Source organism: Pavona decussata, unplaced genomic scaffold (genome assembly GCF_977016875.1).
Source record: "Pavona decussata unplaced genomic scaffold, jaPavDecu1.1 SCAFFOLD_549, whole genome shotgun sequence".
In the NCBI taxonomy this organism is placed as follows: domain Eukaryota; kingdom Metazoa; phylum Cnidaria; class Anthozoa; order Scleractinia; family Agariciidae; genus Pavona; species Pavona decussata.
This window is the reverse complement of record NW_028145839.1, coordinates 95,001-118,050: the sequence shown is the minus strand read 5'-3', so window position 1 is coordinate 118,050 and position 23,050 is coordinate 95,001. Positions and strand designations below refer to the sequence as shown.

Sequence of the window (23,050 nt, the reverse complement as noted above, 5' to 3'; positions counted from 1 at the left end):
AAAGAACGAGTTATATTTATGTGTAACGTGCTTGTTTCGATTCATGGATTAAAGAACGAGGTATAGTCGTGTGTAGCACGACGACTGCGGGACTGCGGTAGCAGTAACAAATAACACGACTGCGGGACTGTGGGAGCAGTTTTCTAAGTTAGGTATTTGGTTGGACGGGTATTCCGCAATCTAGCCAAGAAGGCTAAAAACTCTTAAAAAGCTCTAATTCCGACTCGACCGGCATTTTAAACGACTAAAGTTTGAAAGTTCGAGAGCTGAGATGAATGAATTACAACCGAAAAACCCTTATATACACTTACATCAAAAGACTCAATTAACACCATTCCTGAATACGCGATCGTTCATACCAACAGGAAAATATTTACATTCTTTGTCACTGCTACTGACTGACAGCTTAGTTCCGCCCAATGTAAATACATTTTTTATAATGTCAGTAGTAATTTCCATCTCGCACGAATGAATTAATGAATCAATTATCGAGCTAGAGTAGGCAAGACCATAGCACGAAATTTGAACCGAGCCTTACGAGTGCGTTTCTAGAGTGGTAAGAAATCATTACATATTTTACTTTACTCTATTCCTGTCGGTTGTGTTGACTTGAAGTGTGTTATAGTGTACTGGTAATGCTGACTACATTAATCGTCAATGTTTACTGGAGGCTTAGGGACTTAGTCATCTCCTTACCATTATGGGTATATTCACATGATAACCAGCTCTCAGTTTGCTTTATAGTGGAGCTCCGGCGCGCGCGCGCGGAACCCCACACCTAAGAAACTTTGGGAAACCCGTGAATACAAAAAAAAAAAAAAAAAAAAAATTTGGTTCGGTAATGACGTCACTTTTGTCCGTCCGTCCGTCCGTCCGTCCGTACGCAATCCTTCAACATTTGTTTGGCGGGAAGTTGCATGGCGAGATGCGTTTACAACAGAAATGCTAAAGAACACAAAATGCAAAGTCAATTTACATGTATTCGTTGGATATGTTGACAAACGTGGAAAGAAGAGAAAGAGAGGGAAAAAGAAAACAGAAAAGCGGAGAGATTAAGCAAAGTTCAACGTGAAAGAGAGCGACAGATAGCAAGTTAGAGCAGGCCGACCGGAAAAGTAAGTTTAAAGAAGCCTCACATTTGCCTTTATCACCCGTTCGTGATCAGTTATAATAACTTTTAGAACTCTAAAATAGCTTTACATACACAGTTTAATCGCTTTCGATACCAGCAATATTCGAGGAGAAGTTAATTTTTGAACAATTTGCTTCGTGGCCGTGTTTTTTTCATTCGCACACCACGGCTCTCATGTGTTTGTAAACACAAACAAGTTCCAAAGCTCTGAAAAAATTCTACCAAACACCAAGGAGTATTTTTCTGTATTCTTCTTTTCTTAACGTTTATTTAGAGAATAGAATTATTACTAATTAGGAGCAGAATTAACATAGCTTTAAATTTCCAAAAATTTTTCCCCGGGAGCCATTAACTTGCTCTCGCAAAAAATACCATGTTTACCAGTTTACGTGATTTCAACGGCCGTTTAAAAACAGATCATTTGTAAACGAAAATGTTTTCTTCCAGGCAAAACTCGATGATTTTTCTTTATGTTACGTGTTTCAAGCTTTACACAGATACTTTAATCGTTTATCAAATTCTCGATACCATCGATATTCGTGTAGATATTAATTTTTGAACAATATTGTTTCGTGGCCATGTTTTTTTTTTTCATTCGCACCGCACGGCTCTCATGTGTTTGTAAACACAGACAAGTTTAAAAGCTCTGAAATAATTCTACCAAACACCAAAGACTATTTTCCCGTATTCTCCATTTGTTAACGTTTATTTAGAGACTAGAATTATTACCGTGAGGAGCAAAATTGACTCACATTTTTCCAAACATTTTTCCCGGACCGCTCAGTTGCTCTTACACCAAAAATATTACAATGACTTGTAATTCGACTGCCGTTTACAAATAATTTGTAAACAAAAATGCTTTCTTCCAGGTAACAATCGATAATTTTTCTTTATGTAACGTGTTTCAAGCTTTACACAGATACTTTAAACGTTTCGATACCACCAATATTCGCAGAGAAATTATTTTTGAACATTTTGTTTTGGAGCCGTGTACATGCATTGCATATGCGCCGCTCTGCTTCCAACAGGTCACCAAAGCGTATGTGACACAGCTACAATAGGTCACCATGCAAGCGTGATATAAGAGTATGTATGGCGTTAAAATGAAATCGAAATTTAGACAACAATATTCCCACAAAAACCCACAAAAAATATAATTAAGTCTGGAAAAGCTTACCCGGTGTGTTTTGCTGTGTTTTCAAGGCTACTCAGTGCTTCCAAACGCCGTTTTGAGCGGTTTATCTCTCAGCGGCTGGCCCACGTGCATCACTGTATTATGTTGATGGAAGGTTGGAAACTAAAAGTCGAATTTGAATGAAATTTAGCCCTTCATTTGAGGAGAGCACTTCGAAAACCTCGCTAAAATTTGCTTGAAACTTAAGCACTCGCTTACCTGCCTCACCAAATGGCAAGAAGGATGATGTGCGGTCCTTCCTGGGCAGGTGAATTTCAGAGAAGTTCATTTATTGACACACAAGCCTTCGTTGAAAACAAAGTTCATTTCAAATCGGGTGCCGTGTCCCTGGAATGTTGTTTGAAACTCACGGTCAAACCTGGGCACGAGTACTAAAATGTGCCCAACAGGGGAAGGCCACGGGAAGCCTTTGGCACGCAACAAAGCACACACACTCCCAATGCAGTTCTGTACCATCCAGCCGTACCTGGCGTGACAAGAAGAAACGTCTCTTGAAAGTATGAATCGACTTTTGTATTAATAATTTTTTTTTATATGATTTGAATTCGCAATTTTACAACTCGTAACTTACGAGTTGGCTTTTATTGAATAAAAGCTGACTAAAAGAAACTGAAAATTTGTCTTTGTATTCACGTTCTCCAAAAAAACCTTGAATTTGGTCAGGTTGTGGTTTTGGCGAGAACGGCAGCATTTTTTACGCACGTGTAAGGTCATTGTTTTGCTCAATAAACCTTTTGTATTTCGAGGTTCTCATTGCCGGCACGGCACGGCAGGCTGGTACGGAACTGCACTTATCCGGGAGGGGGTGTGTGTGCTTTTTTGCGTGCCAAAGGCTTCCCGTGGCCTTCCCCTGTTGGGCACATTTTAGTACTCGTGTCTAGGTTTGACCGCGAGTTTCTAACAACATTCCAGGGACACGACTCGGTCGGCGGCGGCAAAAATGGCGCCCGATTTGAAATGAACTTTGTTTTCAACGAAGGCCTGCGTCTCAATAAATGAACTCCTCCGTAAATGAGCTACCCAGGAGGGACCGCACATCATCCTTCTTGCCATATGGTGAGGCAGGTAAGCGAGAGCTTAAGTTTCAAGCAAGTTTTAGCGAGGTTTTCGAAGTGCTCTCCTCAAATGAAGGGCCAAATTTCATTCAAATTCGACTTGTAGTTTGCAACCTTTTCATTTACATAATACAGGGATGCACGTGGACTAGCCGCTGAGAGATAAACCGCTCAATCGGTGAATTTTTCTTTCTCTCTTAACTTGAACGCAACTCTTACCAATTTAGGCAGCTTGCTAGCCATTTACTATTCTAATGCGTTTCCGAGCAATAGTCAATAATTTTCCATTATTTACGTGTTTAAGCTTTACAAATATACTTCAATCGTTTCCGTACGACAAATATTCGTGGAGAAACTAATTTTTGAACATTTTGTTTCGGGGCAGTTTCGTTCTCACCGCACGGCTCTCATTCAGTTGTGAACACACTTAAAGATTTGTGCCAAGCAACCAAGAGTGATTTCCCCGTGTTCTCCTTTTCTTGACGTTTATTTAGATTTCAGTAGGAGCAATATTGGCTGAGTTGTAAATTTTACACATGTAATGAAGAGAGAATATAAGTTTAATTCAGGAGTAAACTAACAACGACAAAACTTAATCCTCTTATGTCAGGCAGCTTCCTACCGCTTGAAAATCCGCAAAAATAGATCGACAAAAATAGAAAACGGTGGATCTAAAAAGAAGGAACTTTCGGAGTAATTTCTTCCATTGAATTTGACCTGCTCCTTCCTCCCATCAAAAGGACACTGTTATGCTCGGTTATCATTCGTTGAAAGATTAGAAGTAGCGAGGTGAAAGCACTTGGTCGCCATGACTGATTTCAGTTTCTCAGCTAAACAAATGTCAATCCGATTAGCTTTGACACAAATAATCTTTTGCTGTTTCTTGTAAGAGACACGAAAACTTAACGTTTAGGAGTTTTCTTTCTAACTGCAGCACTTGATTTCCACAATTTGTGGTTCCTGGCTTAAACGGTCGAACTTCAAATAACTTGCGATACCGGTGCAGTGGTCTTTCAACACAACTAATATAAATATTTAGCCAAGCCTAAAAGCGGAGCTCCAATTTTTTTCATCGCATTTATAGAAATCTCGGCCTTATGCGCCTACTGGCGTGCGGAGAATTGATGATGATGATGATTTATAGAAATCTGCTTAGCGTATGAACGTAATAACCTTAACAGTTCCTCATCCTTTCTGCAGTTATACAAATCTTTAGTGCATATGCAGCAAACTGTCCGTCAACAATAACAATGTAGTTGTTATTGTGCTGATTTGTTGTAACAGAGGGAAAGTTTTCTTAATTTTCTTTGCCACGAGGACAAAATTACATACTCCTGGTCGGTCGAGCGGCGAAAGTACTCGCTCCGGATTGGCTGAGCACACCAGTTCTACATTTCGTTGGTTTCTTAATTTTGAGGTTCTTTCAGAGGTCAGGGATTCGAATCCCTTTAAAACCTGAATTTCTTTCAGGTTTTCTTTTTGTAGCTGCTTAAAGGGTAAGTTTGACATTTCGGCTAGTGAGCGTGAATCTATATACTTTTTCCTCTTTGTTGTCAATTTTATGGCCTTTTTGAAGAAATCCCACTCACATGTACTTCGGTAATCACATACTAAAATTATCTCGAGCAAACTGACGATGACCAGGATTAGCAGAAAATGTCAGTGGATTACACCGATACTGTATTGTATCGACCCGAACGATTTATTCCACGGTGGATATTTTTAATGGCATTTGCATGCGAAATGATATAAACACCTGAGGAATCATCAACTGTGATATTTCTCACGCAAATTTGCCAGGCGAGTTATCTACTCGCTTCCGAATGAAATTATTTGGGCTTACGTTATATCAGGCAAGGGCAAAAAATATTTTTATTCATGCACATGCACCGAATCGTAAAACCCTCCCTTTAGGTTGCGTAGGCAACTACGATGGTAGCTTATTTATTAAAGTGGATACTCGTGCATAGAGATCTGAATGGCAACTTGGATAGACTGACTTTTCCAAGCGGCAAAAGAGGGGTACTTTTCCATTCTCGATGGGTGTTTATAGTATAACCGTCAGATAATGGTAAACAATTTTAAGAAAATAAAGTAACTAAACAGAACGTTTATGTCCAACTACGGTTATCTGGTTAAATTCGAACGTATTTTAGGGGAACAGAGAACGACGTTGAAACACCACAAACTAACCCCAACTTTCTTTGGTCCTTCCGGCGCCTTCACATTTGGAGGCAGACAAACTTGAAGTCATAAACTAATAAAGCTAATAAAATTCGCTTTGTAAGCAGAAACTCACTACGGTCGAACCTCGCTATTACGGATACCAAGGGGACAGGAATAAGTGTCCATATTATAGAGGTATGCGTTTTCGAGAAATAGGCTTTATATGCATTTCGGTCTCTTAGGGACCAAATGAACTGTCCGTAATTATAGATAGGTGTCTGTAAGGAGATATTCCACTGTAGCTTCTTCTTGCCAAACGGTACACAAAGCCAATAGCAGTTGTTCAGTTCTGTAGGCTACTGGCTCTTTTAAGTTGTTGCGATTGTTTTAACTATTTAACGTTTTATTACTCTTCAGTAATGCCGACGGCATTGTTTTCCTGGCATTGTTGTTTGTAGCGACTGTGACCTCAAAACGTCCTGAATTACAGTCTTTCGGTGTTAAAGCAAAAATACATTACTTCTCGATACATTAATTTTACTAGGGCCGCAAACCAAACAATAGGCCATAAGAAAATTTCATGGTTTTCTTTTGTTTACTCTTTACAATTTTTGACGACTGTTTGATTTTCTGGCATTCAGTCTTTAAAGTTTAAAAGCTTTACAGTCAACCCAGGTCACGCGTGAACGATATTTTTGAAATTTGAACGGAGTTTTGAAATTTACATGTCAGTTTTCAAAATCGCCAACGAGATTTCAGAGTTCCCGTATAAATTTCCCTAGCTTATTGACAGTATAAAGCTATGAATTTTTCTTTACATTGCAAAATTGAATATTTCAAGAATAACAATTGTTTCCCAAGTATTTTGAATCTTTTTTTCCGTTAATGCGTCTTGTTCGGAACGATTTCCAGAGAGATGTCCAACATTTCATTCACCCGTCGGACATTACAAAGAGAAATTCGAATGTTCATTTCATCCTTGGAATTACTGTTCACGCGTGACCTGGATTGACTGTAAAATACTTCACTGAGCGATGAAACTTTCTGAATTTTTCAAAACCCAGCACCTGTTGATAGTTTAGTACATAGAGAATAAAAGATATTCCGAGTATGTTTATTATGTTAAAATATTTAGACAACAGATGACAAAAACTAAGTTGGAAAAAGGTATATATCGGTATGAAGTATACCATGCCATTATCATACTAAAAATACGAATACAACGTAGGTCTTAAATAGTGTGTCAACATCACTGCTTGCACAGCTTGAAATAGTTGTTCAAAATGGCACCGAAATTCCCCACAAACAACCGAACGAATACGATGAACAAACGGTAGTAAATTTCAAAATGCATATTGCCAGGTATAAACTCTTTGTTTAGGAGGAATACTTGTCTGAAAAAATCAAGCAAAGTAGGGAAAGAACTTGTTTCCCCTCACTAAAATTTAGCACCTTTGGTGGAGAAGGCGGGGGGGGGGGGGGGGGGGGTCTTCATAAACGTCTGGTATTAAGGCCGTTACTTTTTTGCAATATTTTTTTTTTGCTGGAATCCCAGAAAAGGCAAAATTTGAATTTGGGAAATGCTGTGAAAAGTAAAAAATGTAAGACATTTTATCTCAAGCCTGTTAGCATTTACAACTCCAGACTTGAACTAAAATTGGATCTTTTATGGCGGCGAACGCTTATGCGTCATACCAAGTAAATACTTCATCTACACGTTTATCCTTTCATAGATAATGAGCAGGGGCTAATAACAACGCGTACAGAATCTTTGTTGTTGTATACAAAGCAAAATATTGTGTCGCGTTGTCACACTCTTTGTCAGGCGATATGTGGTTTGTGCGTGCAGCATGCTATACCTAACCTTTTTGGGTTGATCGTATTGGTCGAGTTCGGTGTTGAGTTTTTGTTGGGAAAGAATGCAACTCGAAAGAAAAGTCCACCATGATAGGAAATGCTTTTGTTTTTGTTGTTTGCTTATAGCTTTTGTTGTTCTTTTACACTTTGTGTGGGTAGATAATGGCAGATAACCAAGAAAACCAACTGGTAGTGTCAATGAAGCTAGCAGAATTAACAGAAGATGATGAAGGTACTGGTATGTGATAATAAGCTCTTATACCTGATTAAAAAGGAATCGAGGTAGAGGGAAAGATAAAAAGAAACTAATTGGAATACACAAGCCAAACAGTGAATGCAAAAAGGCGATTTTAACGACCACTGTTTCTCATCATAATATAATGACTGATTTCCCATGACACCCTGGAATTCCTTTATCATAATTTTAAATAATTAAACTAATTCTTGCAACTGAAAAGTAAGAACACAGAATGTGACAAAATTGACTGCCTCGACCATTTTCTTTTTAACTTTAGATGGAGCAGGAAGCAGATTACTTCCACGGAGGAGACACACGCGGCTTTCACTGTAAGTCACGGAGAGCTCTATACGATTCCTTATGTACTTGATCCAATCCCATAAACTGCATCTATCCGACAGATCCTCGTCTTCTTGTTTCCACGTTGGTAACTTTTAAATAATCTTCGTTCTCAAGTAAAAGAAACATTCAATTTCCACATGCCCGGACACCCAAACTCATCTCGTATATCACTTACACATAGATCAATTGCTGCGTGATCAGTTTTGAGAGCTGGAATTATGCTAGTAGATTGAAAGTAATCACAGAGGTTGCTGGAAATTAACCAGTAATCTAGGCGACAAAAAATTGCGGGTGAACTTTGGCTGCAAGCGTAACTTTTGGTATCCGGATTTTTAACTCACCAATTATATCAACTAAATCCAATTCCTTTTGCAATTATTTAATACGCTCAATAACTGCTTTTACCACCACGCTTGTCGAGACTGGGATTTAAAGGACAGTTAAAATCGCCCCCTAATACAATGTTATCCTCGCATTCCAGGTCTTCCGTTTGAAGTAGAATATACAGTTTCTTGAAGAATTGGAAAGAGTCCTTGTCTTTATTTGGTGCATAAACATTAACAAAAACATAAAGTTTTATCATCAATTTGAACTTTTGATTTAATGTATCGCCCCAAGGGATCTGAAATAGTGGACACAATAGTGCAGTTAACGGTAATTTTATTAGTATTGCAGTTCCACAGGAATTCGAGCTGCCGTGTGAAAACAGCATGTTACCGCCCCATTCGTTTTTCCATTGAATTTCGGTTTCTTTTTGAATGAGTCTCTTGAAAGAAAAATCGGTGGCTTCACACTAGAGCTTGTAATTATAATCTAAGTGCACTTGAAACCTACTTCGAGTGTGAAGGGGTAAAACCTACCAACTTGAACTTTACTTAGCGACCATGGAAACGTTCGTAGTTCAACGAGGCCGAAGTACGCCGCCAAGTATGGCCAACACCACACTTGAGAACGTACTTGACCAATAGGAAAAGGGAAACCAATTGAAAGCCACGTGCTGCGGTGCCAGAACAGATAAACATTTTGCCCTAAACTAAAATCAATCAAAAAAAAAAAAAAAATCAAAATGGATGGCTGGAGATACGCCTCGCAGTTTGAGGACTCCGCGTACCAAATCACACAAAGCGTTGAACGTTGGACGAGTCACGCGGAAATGCATTTTCCAAAGCGGATCCATGTCGCGGTTAGCTAAAAGTAGTTTAAACCAATTTTGTGGACGAGGCCATACCCAAACCCTGTGGCGATTTCTTTGCCGAAAACCACGTTGCTGAACCATTCTCGACAAACACAGAAGATATCGCCTGTTCTTTTGTGTTGTCGCCAAGATCTCGTAAACAATGAAGTACCTATGCATTTCCTGTAATGTTAAAACTTTCTGGGTTAATTTTAAAGACAAAAACCGAGTAACCAACATATTAAAACGTTTTTCCGTTGCAAAGGCTCCATGATTTTCCGGCGAGCAATCGCATTTCTGATTTTACCGCGAAAGATGATTGACAGCTTGAGCTTCAAGTGTATACTTTGTCACCAGGTGTGAAGCCAAGTTTTCTAAACCCCGACTTGAGATTTTCAAGTGCACTTGAATCAAGTGCCTACTTGAAACTAACTTAGCTTGTAGTGTAAAGCCAACAAATATATCGGCTTCTCTACTGCGGCACCAAGTGTATATGTTGTGGTTCAATTTTATCCTTGGTTTGAATTTTATCTTCCTATTGTTCTTGGGCATGGTAATGTATGATAATGAGTTTGAAAACAAAGGAAAATAAAATTTAAACCAAGGATAAAATTGAACCACAACATATATTGTGCGCCTTTTTTTTAATTGCTGATGCCCTTAACATTCAAGGAAACTAATTTGAATATAATGTTAATTTTTAACATCACACGAAATCAGAATTTTCAAAGCTTACGTGCCTTTGAGTTGTAAAAACATGACTAACCACAAAAACATGAAACACTGACAAACAATATCCACCTCGCAACGCACAAAAGATGGACAATAATAGCCATCCCCTGTCCTTTTTGGAGCTCCGCTACCCTGAAATTTGTTGTACTTGATACCTCTGAAGGTTAAAGTTTTTCAAGTTAAATAAAGTGAAAAGACGGGTAAAAACGAAAATTTTTGCAATTAAGAGAAAAACGTTTGCATATTCCGTCGAAAGACTAGAGAAATATAGACTGAAATATTATTACACTACATAAAACGTTTATCATCTTATGACAATCTCACTTCCAAACAAAAAAAATAAACCAAAAAAAGCCTTCAGTTTCTTCTAATGTATATCCTTATTCCGGTAAAAGCTGGCCTTCTAGGTAAAGTAGATCAGGCTTACTTTGACCTAAATATGCTGTTTTGGGGGCTGCTTCCTTAGCCGTTTTTTTAACTTTGGTTATTGCTTCTTTCTGGATTCCTGAATGGATTTTTGGTAATCTGGGTAAATGCGTACAGTGTCGTCTCTTAAACTTGTTGCACGTCGTGTAATCATTTGTCTGTCACTGCCTAAGGGGTGAATACGTTGAAACTCTATCGCATGTAACAGAATCTTCAACTTTCAAGGTAGAGCTTATGAAGGAGCACAGGACGGACTCTGTGTCTTCATGGTCTGCTTCACTTTCAGTCGCTTAAGTTTCAAAAATACCTTAAAAAAGTAAATTCTCTCGTCTTGAACGGGCTTCCATATATGCAAGCTGTTTATTGAGCCGAGTTATTTCTTTAGTGGAGTCTTCTTTATCCCGAGCTTGAGTTGACACTAAGGTGTCGTAAGTGTCTGAAGAGTGTCTTGGCCGAGACGAATCGAAACGCCGCGTCAGACTAGCCACTAAGATTTCACAAGTATTTGACAATTTTTTCAATTCTTTATTGTGTAAAGTTGGTTTTAACTAATGTTTTGTTTAAATTAATGGTTATCAGTAATTAAACTTATTGCTGTTATTTTTAACTCCGGTGGTGACGCGTGGATTGGTTTTACTATTGCCATGTCTACCTCTTCCTCCGACAGTCATGTCCAAGGAGATGGTCATTGTAAAAAGACAAACTTTATATCTGCCATGACTCTAACGTGTTTTTTTTTTTTTTCAAATCTGTTATGAGCTAAATTTTGTCTTCTTATTTTTTTTTTTCAACTGGGTGTTTTGTGCCGTGTTGTATAAAACAAGGGGCAGTTCCTGTTAAGTATCACAGCAAGCTAGCAAACAGCACTGGTTCCCTTGATTGTCCCCGGAAACACTGGGTTACACCCACTTATGGGTGTGCCACCTAGTACAGCCTACATTTGCTGATATTAAACAAAAAACTGGGTTACACTGCACTTATGGGTGTGCCACCGAAAGTAATGCCTACGTTTGCTGATATTAAACAAAACACTGGGTTATGCTGCACTAATACGTGTGCCACCTAAAGTACAGCCTACGTTTGCTGATATTAAACAAAACACTGGGTTACACTGCACTTATGGGTGTGCCACCTTAAGTACAGCCTACATTTGCTGACATTAAACAAAACACTGGGTTACACTGCACTTATGGGTGTGCCACCTAAAGTACAGGCTACGTTTGCTGACATTAAACAAAACACTGGGTTACACTGCACTCATGGGTGTGCCACCTAAAGTACAGCCTACGTTTGCTGACATTAAACAAAACACTGGGTAACACTGCACTCATAGGTGTGCCACCTAAAATACAGCCTACGTTTGCTGACATTAAACAAAACACTGGGTTACACTGCACTTATGGGTGTGCCACCTTAAGTACAGCCTACGTTTGCTGACATTAAACAAAACACTGGGTTACACTGCACTCATGGGTGTGCCACCTAAAGTACAGCCTACGTTTGCTGACATTAAACAAAACACTGGGTTACACTGCACTCATGGGTGTGCCACCTAAAGTACAGCCTATGTTTGCTGACATTAAACAAAACACTGGGTTACACTGCACTTATAGGTGTGTCACCTAAAGTACAGCCTACTTTTGCTGACATTAAACAAAACACTGAGTTACACTGCCCTCATGGCTGTGCCACCTTAAGTACAGCCTACGTTTGCTGACATTAAACAAAACACTGGGTTACACTGCACTCATGGGTGTGCCACCTAAAGTACAGGCTACGTTTGCTGACATTAAAGAAAACACTGGGTTACACTGCACTCATGGGTGTGCCATCTAAAGTACAGCCTATGTTTGCTGACATTAAACAAACACTGGGTTACACTGCACTTATGGGTGTGCCACCTTAAGTACAGCTTATGTTTGCTGACATTAAACAAAACACTGGGTTACACTGCACTCATGGGTGTGCCACCTAAAGTACAGGCTACGTTTGCTGACATTAAACAAAACACTGGGTTACACTGCACTCACGGGTGTGCCATCTAAAGTACAGCCTATGTTTGCTGACATTAAACAAACACTGGGTTACACTGCACTTATGGGTGTGCCACCTTAAGTACAGCTTATGTTTGCTGACATTAAACAAAACACTGGGTTACACTGCACTTATGGGTGTGCCAACTAAAGTACAGCCTATGTTTGCTGATATTAAACAAAACACTGGGTTACACTGCACTTATGGGTGTGCCACCTTAAGTACAGCCTACGTTTGCTGACATTAAAGAAAACACTGGGTTACACTGCACTCATGGGTGTGCCACCTAAAGTACAGCCTATGTTTGCTGACATTAAACAAAACACTGAGTTACACTGCACTTATGGGTGTGCCACCTTAAGTTCAGCCTACGTTTGCTGACATCAATCCTACAGGTAACAATGCACTGCCGTGTTACACTGCGCTCTTGGTATGCCACAAAGAACACAGCCTACGTTTGCTGATAAATAATCATACAGCAAAAAAAGACATTGGGTAACAAAACATTCGGTTGGTTGGACCAAAAAGTGAATATACCTTGCCTATGTTCTGAAAATGAGTCAGTGGATTTTCCTATTTTGTCACATATTTAGGAGTGTAATTTTAAGGACCGCACCTATCCACTCGGCAATTTTATGACGCCTACTCCCTGGACAATTGGCTTGGCGATATACACCACATGATCATGTTAGTCAACGTTTTGCCTGACTTGGATTAAATATTGTGACTTTTAGCCAAACGCCCTGCTGTGTTAACTTGAGCCCTTTTCGTTAAGCGGGCCTTATCTTGGTTCTGTCCATGGTCCTTTATTTGCTTGAGGCAATGCCTTCCATTTTGCATAATAAGCACGCGCCAATTCCTTAGCAGAAGAATACGTCCCTGTTTCTTTTGTCTTCGCATTTCTCTGGTCTCCCTTTGTTTGCAGCTTTTATAAGTCCTTTCCTTTGGCTCCTTGTGTCCTGTATCTTGCGTATTCTATTTCGAAAGTGCGCGCTTTCGTCTCGTTCCCGCTAACCTGTGCTGTAATTTAATTCCACGATCGCGGTTCCTCTGACTTATATATAACCCCGCATTTCCATTCCGTGATTTTTATTATTACCAAATTCGAATAGGCAGCAGCTTATCGCAAAAACAGTAGAAGAATTGGCGGTTCCGGAAATGCATGTACAATTGGTAGATTTTGACTAAAAGGTGGTGATAAGTTTGTGGGCTTTATGCATGGGGCGCAGACAGGCAGAAGAGTCACGTCTGAAGAGATCCAGACTAATGGTTTCTTCAACGTGCAACTGCAGCAAAATCCGCGTAAATCGATCGCGTTGATTCATTACAAAACATAGTACTGTGACCAAACAAAGCGTCATACGATCTTGGTAGATGGCTGCATGCTGGTGGCTACAACTGAGAAAGCCGACGCGTTCCAATTTACGCTACAATTGCACGGCATCTCTCATTAAAAGATACGTAAATTTGGGTTCAGTTTTGCTGGGTTATGTGCCGCTGGCCTCTCAGAGCCCCTGCCCCATTATAGTCTATTTTGTGGCCAGTTATAGACCCCAGCTTAGTCACTTTTGGGAAATCGTAATTTTCGCGATCCCAACTAAGTCACTTTCTATTCATGCATCTACTTTATCAATCCTTTAAATAGGTCATCCTAAAATGAATTGAAAAAACGGAATGTAATGCGAAGTGATTGTTACATTTAATAAACAACAACTTCTGAACTTTTTAACCGAGACCATTTTGAATCCCTACTTAATAGAATTTTCTTACCCCAAAAATCCGAAAATGTGCGACCCCATTCTAGTAACTCTATTGAAAATGCAACCCCATTCTAGTCAATCCAATCGTGAAATCCAGCGGCACAGCCCCATTAGCCCCTTATAAGGAAGCACCACCCCCCCCCCCCCCCCCGGGCGTCCAGTCTTTGTTCTAGTGTTAGAATTCGATCACACGATAAGAAAAACTAATGGGATATCTCAATGGGCATTCGTGGCGAGTTATAAGAACCAGAAATTCGAGTTATCGGGGTAAATTTTGATCAAGGGAAACTTAAGAATAATACAACTAGTGTCCAGAAACTGCAATGAATTTTTTTTTGTGTGCAGATGGCTAGGATGGAAATGGATTGCAACTTGAAAACGGTCGCCAATTTGTTCAAGTGTCTTGTGCGAGATTTTGAGCATCCCTCAAAAGCTTATTATCAGATTAAATATTCCGCGGAGAAGCGGGGTTTTCGAGCTATCCGAGTTCAAGTTAACGGGGTTCTACTGTATTAAAATTTCAGAGAACTAAAAACTTATTTTTGCAGTGTTTTCTGTCATCGTTTCGTTCACGCCCGCCAATATGACCGCAAAAAATTGTGTGACTTCATCTGCACACACTGGTAGAGAATTTTCTTTTCTTTTCGTACAATTAGCCCTAAACTGTTTAATTCAGAATGCTGAGAGTATTTCTCTGTTAAAATCTAAATTAAGGTCATTCCTCCTAAATGGACTACCCCTGTTTTGAACGTGCTGTTTTATGTTTTGCTGCCTCTGTGTGTTTGATTATGTACTTGCCTTGTAACTGAAATGTATTGATAAATTAAATAAGCTACGCCTAAAATCCTGATTTCAAAGTTGTAATTTTTTTTAGGAGCAGGTAGCTCGTGTAAGCCCCAATGGTTTCTCTATGGGCATTCTCGCCATATGTTTCTCTCTCTCTCTCTCTTTTGTGATTTATTTATCGTTTATATTTTAATATATAACGATTTGCAAGAATAATGGCAAAAATCGACTAAATTGAACTGAACTGAACTGAACTGGTAATTTAAATATTCCAGTCACTTGGGGGCATTCTCCTGACAAGAATCAAATTTCTTCTTGAATTGAATAAAGTTTCGAAAGGAATTCTAGAAGTGTACCAATTCAGATCAACACAAGAACTGTATAAGTTTGCCTGAAAACAAAGTACATGATATCAATGGTATCTCCATCATTTCTCTGTCTATAAATTTTATTTTGAAAATGTAAAGAGCCAAAAAGTTACCTCATCCGACAAAAACGTAATTCTTTTGATTTCACTTTTTCTACAATTTATCGATGCCTAATTCCATTTCTTTTCTACGATTTGGTGATTTCTGTTTGCAATCTAGGACTTCGATCGACCGAGTCGATAACGCGCTTCGTACCGCTTGCAAGGCCTAGAGCTTGACTGTTTTTTAGTTTCGTATAGCAATTTTTATCATACGTCCCTTCCAGTCACAATGTGACTATCTTCTATTCGGCCTGCTAAAGTAAAAGCTCAAAACTACCTTGAGCTGTTCAAGTAAGTTTCTCAGTCAAGAGTGAGAATAAATCCCACAGTCTAAGGAAACGTCTTCAGTGTTTGTGGATCGAATTAAAAAACAAACAAACAAACAAACAAACAAAGGCTGGATAAAACTGATAAGCCAGCTTCTGTAGTCTTTATAACAGGCTTTATATGAATATCATGAAATATATATGGCAGTCTCTTGAAATGAGTCGTAGGCTTTTTGATTATGTATTTTTTTTTCTTAGTGAAGAAGTCGTGGAACTGGATATGGCGAAAAACGATGATTCGGAGAATGGTATGTAAATGAATTAGCTATTGAATTGTCTATTTATCAATTATCAATTAAAAAATTAAAACTTAAAATGCCTTCAAGACACGAATTCGACGAAATGATGATTTTATCCCATTTTTTAAAGAAAATTCTTACACTGACTAAGGTATTAGGGTAAATATAAAAAAAATTCATCTCTTCCAATAAGGGAGTTGAATATTTCCCACTACGACTTTTAAAACTGGGCTTTTTTGTTCGCAAGGTACCCATGATAAAGAAATCCAGGCTGAAAGAAAACGCGAAAGATTATTCTTAGAGGTAGTTCAAGAAAGCACATATCACGAACTCAAAGGACAATTAACAGCAAAAGTACTAATGAAGAATGCAGATAATACTCTGTTATTGGCGATGAGGGTAAGTTCAATGTAATTTGGCCCATGATACTCCTTTTATTAGGGCGTTTAAAAAGCTACTACGGCGACGGCAAAGGCAACGTGGCAAAACAATAGAATTTAATGAAAAAAACAAAGGCCCTGAACGTGCATTTTAAATTTTGGTACATTACTTCACCTTGCTTGGCCAAACAACAACGTGAAATTACCAAATTCAAGGTTTTGTGGAGAACGTGAGCACATGAAGGTAAATTTTTCATTCTCTGTCTCAACTTGAACGCCGTTCTCACCTGTTTTGTTACTGGATAGTTCGGCCACATTGCACAAGTTGAACGAATTGGAATAATCGCAAGGTAGCAAAAGTAACGCGAACTAATATTTTCAAGCGACGTTAGCGTTGCCGTTGCCGTCGTGGTTTCTTAAAGTTGCTATTGCAATACTGAATACATGAATACGAATTCCGTGTGAAAGGACTACCGAAAACTGCCTACTGTGTGGTTTCTGGCGAGGGCCTTTCTTTGAGCAAAATATGAGCGAAATCGAGGCGGCGTGGCCAAGTGGTTAGGGCGCCGGACTGGTAATCCGGAGACTCCGGGTTCAAGTTCCGCTTTGACCTCTTGGATTTGTTTCCAGTAGCCCCTTTTTTAAATCCATGCCTATGCTTTGAAAATAGCCAACTGGTTTGCCTCCCACTTCTTGGGATTTCTGACATAGGTTATGTTTAGTTTGTATATATTTTTTTCATTGATTTATGGTGTCCCCAATTAGCACAATAATGCTGAATACTTCGACCTCAATATTAGGCTGATAGTTAAAGAAAACCGCTCTTGTATCGCGCAGAGTAAATGGCACCTTTTAATAAACACTATCTGTTGCAACAATACTGATTTCAGCGGTATTCATTCGCGTAGGCGCTTAGTGCCATTCCTTGCCCATTTAAATATTTCATTCGGGCCAAAATTAGTTGTTATCTTTCGTCTTCATGTTAATTCAGTTTCGCTTGTCCTATGTTGTTAGTTTCTATATCCATACTGTCAGGTACGTGCATGTTATCCTTTGCTATTTATCTTTCGTATTGCTGTTTCATTGCCTTTCGCTAGTATTGTCTTTGTAATTTATCGTTTGCTTCAGTGTATTTATTTGTTTCTGGTCCAGACACCGTTGGTTATGATTTCGTGTAATTACAGTCAAGGAAACTGCCATGGAAGTTTAATTAAATTGACCGGTGCGTTCGTTACACCATCTAAAGATGGTGATTGCTTTATTAACGATTGTCTAAGTAATAACTAATGTAAATGTAGAAAAAATAATGCGATGGAATTTGTTAAGCCTGGTGAATAAATGAGAATGATGTATTAATCTGGCACTAAATGACACAGGCATACTCGGAAAAACTGAAATCCGAGTGCTCCTAATTAACAGGAGTCGAACCTATGACCTTCAGATTACTAGTCCTGATGCTCTACCACTGAGCTACAGGAGACTAGTGAAGGATAAGGCCATTAAACTAGGTTCATGGGACAAACATCCTGCATACTGATAGGATTGAATTTATTTAAGATATTTACAGACAAGAAGTGCCAGATTTTGATTATCAAACAGTTTATGTTGAATCTTTCGATAATTTGTTTTATTTCTTTTCCGTTTCACCGAGGTTTTGCGGTTCTGGCACTGGATTGTGATTTAGGGTAATACCTAGGCTGGGAACTAGGATTTGGTAACCTACGTTTAGGACCGTTATTGCTGTTACCGCGAAGCGCTGCTTCGTTACGTGGCCCGTTATCACAAAGTGTCCATGATAGGATTTTCCCACTTAACAGTAATAACGCACGATGTGGCAGTGAGTCTTAAAGTTACTTGACGTATAAACCCTTCTTGTCACACCGGCGTCTTGGTTGGTAATGGCTTGGCGAAAGAGTCCACGAGGGTTTCTCAGTGAGCTTTCTTTTCTCGGTGAGCCGTTGATGTTTTGGACACAAGCTCATCCTATGGATTAACACGAAACAAGCCATATACCGAGACATTTTACTAAGGAAATCACGGGTGATTTGAGGCTCTAAAACAGTCCCTATTTTGTTAGTCTGTCGTACGTGCATGCGCAGTCCTCGAACGAAAGTCTGGAGCATGAGCGAGGCAATTAGATTGAGGAGAAGCGCCAAGGTTCTTGTCTTAAACACTTATTAAGGTTTAAGTTAATTAAAGATTTTATACCAAAAGTCACTTGAACATTTTCGATCATTTGCTGAAATATCCCAAAAATAAGGAAATTTTTTTTAAGAATGTCCAACATTTCAGACTATTCATAAAAAAGATAAAAAAAGGTCCCTAAGGCACAAAAACAGCAACCTTTTGTTCATCTAGCAATGAGCTAAACCAAGCGCCAGCAATTCTATATCTTTACTGGCATCTTCGCCGCAAAGAAGAGATAGAATTTTTCTCATGGGGAAAAGTCCTTGTTATCCATTGAAATTTAAACTTCCAAGTGATTCTTCACTTTTCATGGAAGATTGTAGATTTAATTTAAGCTCAAGCATGGAGGTGACCTTCGCACAGAAACTCCGTTTTATATTCGGGATATTAGAGCGTGCAAAGGTGGTTCATCAGACCGGAGTTTACTTCACGTTTCTGTAGCATGCGACGACTATAAGTGTTGCTAAACCGAATGCACTGGACTATGGCATCTCCCATGAAAAGACATTGGGTTTACCATGTACTGTTTATATATTTTCAGGTCACTGATATACTCCGTGAGCGGGCAGAAAAGAGTGAGCACGATAAAGCGGATTTCAATGATCTTGCCAATCGTGTGGAAGAGTTAACGTTGCGTTTTCTTGACCCTCTGAAATATAATGAGCTTTATCGGGAAGACTTTTCCACAAATCCTCACACAGACGTTATCATGGAGACTGCTATAAGACTTGAACAAAAAAAGGTAACGGCTTAAATGCCTAAGAAAAATGATTTAATTATGCAAATGAGCACAAAATGATAGTGATGTCCATGTAGGTCTTTTCTTTATTAATAATCATAAAATGCTGCTCGGGCAGCACTGGTCACAACTGAGAAATCAGATAATTAACTCTGGGCGGAGTAAAAATTTAAATGTTAAAAGAAAATCACTTTCAAATTTGCTATTGAGCATTACCCTGGTAATGAAATCTGGTCGATACGATCGAAGTTAAAAAAAAAAAAAAAAAAAAGAAAAAAAAGAAAAAAAAAAAAGAAAAAAGGAATTGATTTCAGGAAGCCAGGCCGAAGATAACCAGTTTTAGATAGTAATTCGAGGCTATGGAGATTTGAAGGGCGTGTTAAATGGTGTACCGACCGAGGTGTCCTTTATTCAGGAGCAACGGCTACTTTCCTCAGTCGACGCTATTTTGAATTTGGCGACTTAAACATAACGTTTTCAAACTCGTGCATGCGCCAATCAGGACAGTTTCCATTTAATGCATATGTCCGCAATCACCTGCAGGTCGACTTCACTTTTTTATATAAGGTCTTGATCGGTGTAACAAAACATAATTAGGATAGTCAATTTTCCCCGCTCGTAAAACTTCTGCTGACGATACATTTTGCATATATTTTGGAATGGTGGAAAGTAGTGTGTAAGGCACCATGGTTTAGAATATTTTTTTGCTCAAGTTGATGACAAAGATGAGGCTGCTTCACGGCCTCAGGTCTTTTTAACTCGTGAATGCGCGCATGCGCAATGAGCGAGTTATCGTGATGTGGGTTAGATTTCACCCGCTCGCTCGGTCAGTTGTAAAGTTTTTATCAATTTAATCGGAGTTTTAATAAAAATCATAATTTATTCATGCGAAAAGAAAGCATGAAAAAAAATTCAGGCTTGAACGGGATTCAAACCTATGACCTCTGCGATACCGAAGCACTGCTCTACCAACTGAGCTGTAAAGCCAGCTGGGAGCTGGTCATATTGTGAGTTCGTAATACACCCATGAACGATGAATAAATGCCGGAATGTAAATATATGAAACATTTATTTTGAACTGAGGATGAAGGATGGAAAAGAAGAAAGATCGATCCTCGCAGTCAATACGCAATTTAGCAGTTGCGAAAGGAAAGCCTGAAAAAAAATTCAGGCTAGAACGGGATTCGAACCCATGACTTCTGCGATGCCGGTGCAATGCTCTACCAACTGAGCTATCAAGCCAACTGTAAGCCAGGTTTCATGAAAACAATGGGGCAAGTCAGTAACTGTCATTAACGGTCAAAACATGTTAATGCAGTCGTCCTTAAACAATGTTTCCTCCGCATGCTAATAAGAATCCACCGCACTTTAATGAGAATCCTCCGTAAATAATGTATTCCTCCGTAAACATTGTATTACTCCGCACGCTAATGCGAATCCACCGTACTTTAATGAGAATCCTCTACAAAAAGTATGGAATGAATTTCTTTCTTCTCTTACAGTTTGTCAACCATCCCATCATTATTGACCTAATGGCGGACAGATGGTATCGTGGTACTCGTAAGCTAAAAGACTCAAGGGCGTGTTGGTTTTTTCTCATCGCATGGTGTCCCTTTGACATTTTGCTGTTGCCTCTAATCTTCTTTGCAGCGGGTTTTGCTTTCAGTAAGAGTAACATTTTATTTATTTTGTTATAACCACTGGGGGGATGATATTGTTTCTCTAAAATTTCCTTTAAAAGGAACCTCCACTCTGACAATAAACTGACGTTAAATAGTTGGAAATAATGTCTACAAGCTATAAATTTTAGTTTGAAAAGTGTAAATAATATTCAAGCGTGCTAAAAAAATTAAATATCGTTATCGCCCAATTTTGCTTTTAAATTTCCTCTGCCGCCATATTAAATTTATGACGTGACACGGTTGCGCTTTTGTCAGTAAGCAGAAGTTCTTTTGTGTGCGACAATGGGGTAACCATTCGACATCACAAAAACGCGATAATCAAATCGAAAGGAAATCAATAAATGTTTCCATGTTTCTCAAACAAAATTGAAACTAGATTGTCTTTTCAATAATTGTACGTTGCTTTATTTTAATTGTTTCAGTCAATTAACATTTTACAGCTATTTCAATTAACGTTGTCGGATCAAAGCATAAAACTACAAGACAAGACCGCAAGGTTATTCGGGATTTTTTTTGAATAAACCTTAAAAATCAGCTATGCTTCGCCGTTCAGTGAAGATCTACGATGGTGAGTCATTTGGATGAAAGAAATGTTAGGATATCAAGTGGATGAGGTGGCAGCTGCTTTAGGATGCCACCAAGAACTATCGATCGTTATGTCACAAAAGTTTTAAATTTCGGGAGAAGTGAAACCAAACACCATTGGAAGACCGATAAACAGTGTGGCCATGCACCCACATGTGGAATATTTTATTTTGGAAGCACACAGCCCGAAAAGACACACCGAACTTAAGAAAAGACGACGGCGATGGCAACGACAACGCCGCAAAACAATAGGTTTAATGAGAAAAAACAATCGTCCTGCTCGTCCGTTTTAAATTTTGGCACATTACTATGTCGTCCGCTGCAGAACAACGTGAAATGACCAAATTCAAGGCTCTGTGGACAACGTGAACAGACGACGGCGAATTTTTCATTTTCTTAACTCGAATCCAACGCCTATCAATTTGGTTCATGGGTAGTTCGTAGTTTTTGTACAAGTTGGAGGGCTCGGAATAATCGCGAAGTAGCACAAAATGAAATGAAAATGAAGTTATATTTTCAAGTGACGTTTTCGTTGATGTCGCCATTGTTGTTGCTTAAGTACCCTACTATTAGTCTTTGTATACTGCGAATTTTTGTTTTTAGCTTTTAAAACACGCAAAAAATCATTTACAATGGTTTTTTTTTTTCGTCCTATTTGTCGCACTTCCAAAAATATATTAAGAAGTACCCATATTACCTTTCGGTCTTGTCTTTGAGCTTGAAGCTTTGATTCGACAACGTTGGCAGGACATTTTCACTATGGCGTCATTTTACTAGAACTGTCTACCAGAATCCTTCTGGGTTTTTTTCTGATGCTAATTAGCGCTATTGTTCTTTGCTGCTCACTAGGATTACAAAATTTGAATTTGAAAAGGAAAACGTAATGAATTCTGGTGATAAAATGACGCCACCATTGAAATGGCCTATTGAAATAGCTGTAAACGAAAAAGCCTATGGCTGGTTGAAAAAAAGTTAAATGACACCACAATCTTCAGTCGACTCCCGATAACTCGAACCTCGCGCTAACTTGAACCCAAATCGATTTCTCCGGGATTTCCTTTATACCGTGAGTTTACTGTAATTATACCCTCGATAACTCCAACCTTCTGCTAACTCGAAGCAATTTTCGTTTCCCTTCAGGTCATTTTCTATATAATTTTACCCTCGATAACTCGAACAATGTTTGTCAAGACGTGGAAGGTCAAAACAAAAAGTACTTTAGTCCGAAACATTGAATTTGTTTCGAAGCAGTCGTGTATTCTTTGGGTGTGTGTGTATGTGTGTGTGTGTGTTTTTTTTTTTGGCGGTACACAAAACGCGTCGGTCCAGCTCAGGTTTCGCTGGATTAGGGTCCATTTAACTACAGTGTACTTATCTTCATCAGGTTTTGCTGCTTAACTCCTTCTTCAAAGTAGTAGTAACTGTAACCATAGTAACTGCTTTTTTCTTAGAAAAGGAAATTTCATTAACTCTGTAGCAGTAGCCCGACGTTGCTCTCTTTCTAAACCCGCAAAGTTCGCCGTACCTCGTCTTTTCCCGCTGAAGT

At 38.9% G+C, this 23,050-nt stretch overlaps 1 protein-coding gene across 5 annotated transcripts in view; it reads left to right on the top strand.

Annotated features, from left to right (window-relative positions):
• The window catches only part of LOC146449924 (uncharacterized), a 72,788-nt gene that overhangs the window by 5,735 nt on the left and 44,003 nt on the right, over window positions 1–23,050 (top strand). For 4 of the 5 annotated variants that reach the window (XR_014860455.1, XM_085100976.1, XM_085100975.1 and 1 more), the window contains 6 exons: window positions 7,565–7,643; window positions 7,921–7,972; window positions 15,891–15,940; window positions 16,179–16,330; window positions 19,040–19,240; window positions 20,740–20,902. Coding sequence is in view for 4 of the 5 variants with exons in the window: in XM_085100976.1 (XP_084957102.1) it covers window positions 7,565–7,643; window positions 7,921–7,972; window positions 15,891–15,940; window positions 16,179–16,330; window positions 19,040–19,240; window positions 20,740–20,902 (697 nt within the window). In the remaining variant the exon portion in view is untranslated. The remainder of the gene's footprint in view (window positions 1–7,564; window positions 7,644–7,920; window positions 7,973–15,890; window positions 15,941–16,178; window positions 16,331–19,039; window positions 19,241–20,739; window positions 20,903–23,050) is intronic. The other variant, XM_085100974.1, reaches the window with a different exon arrangement.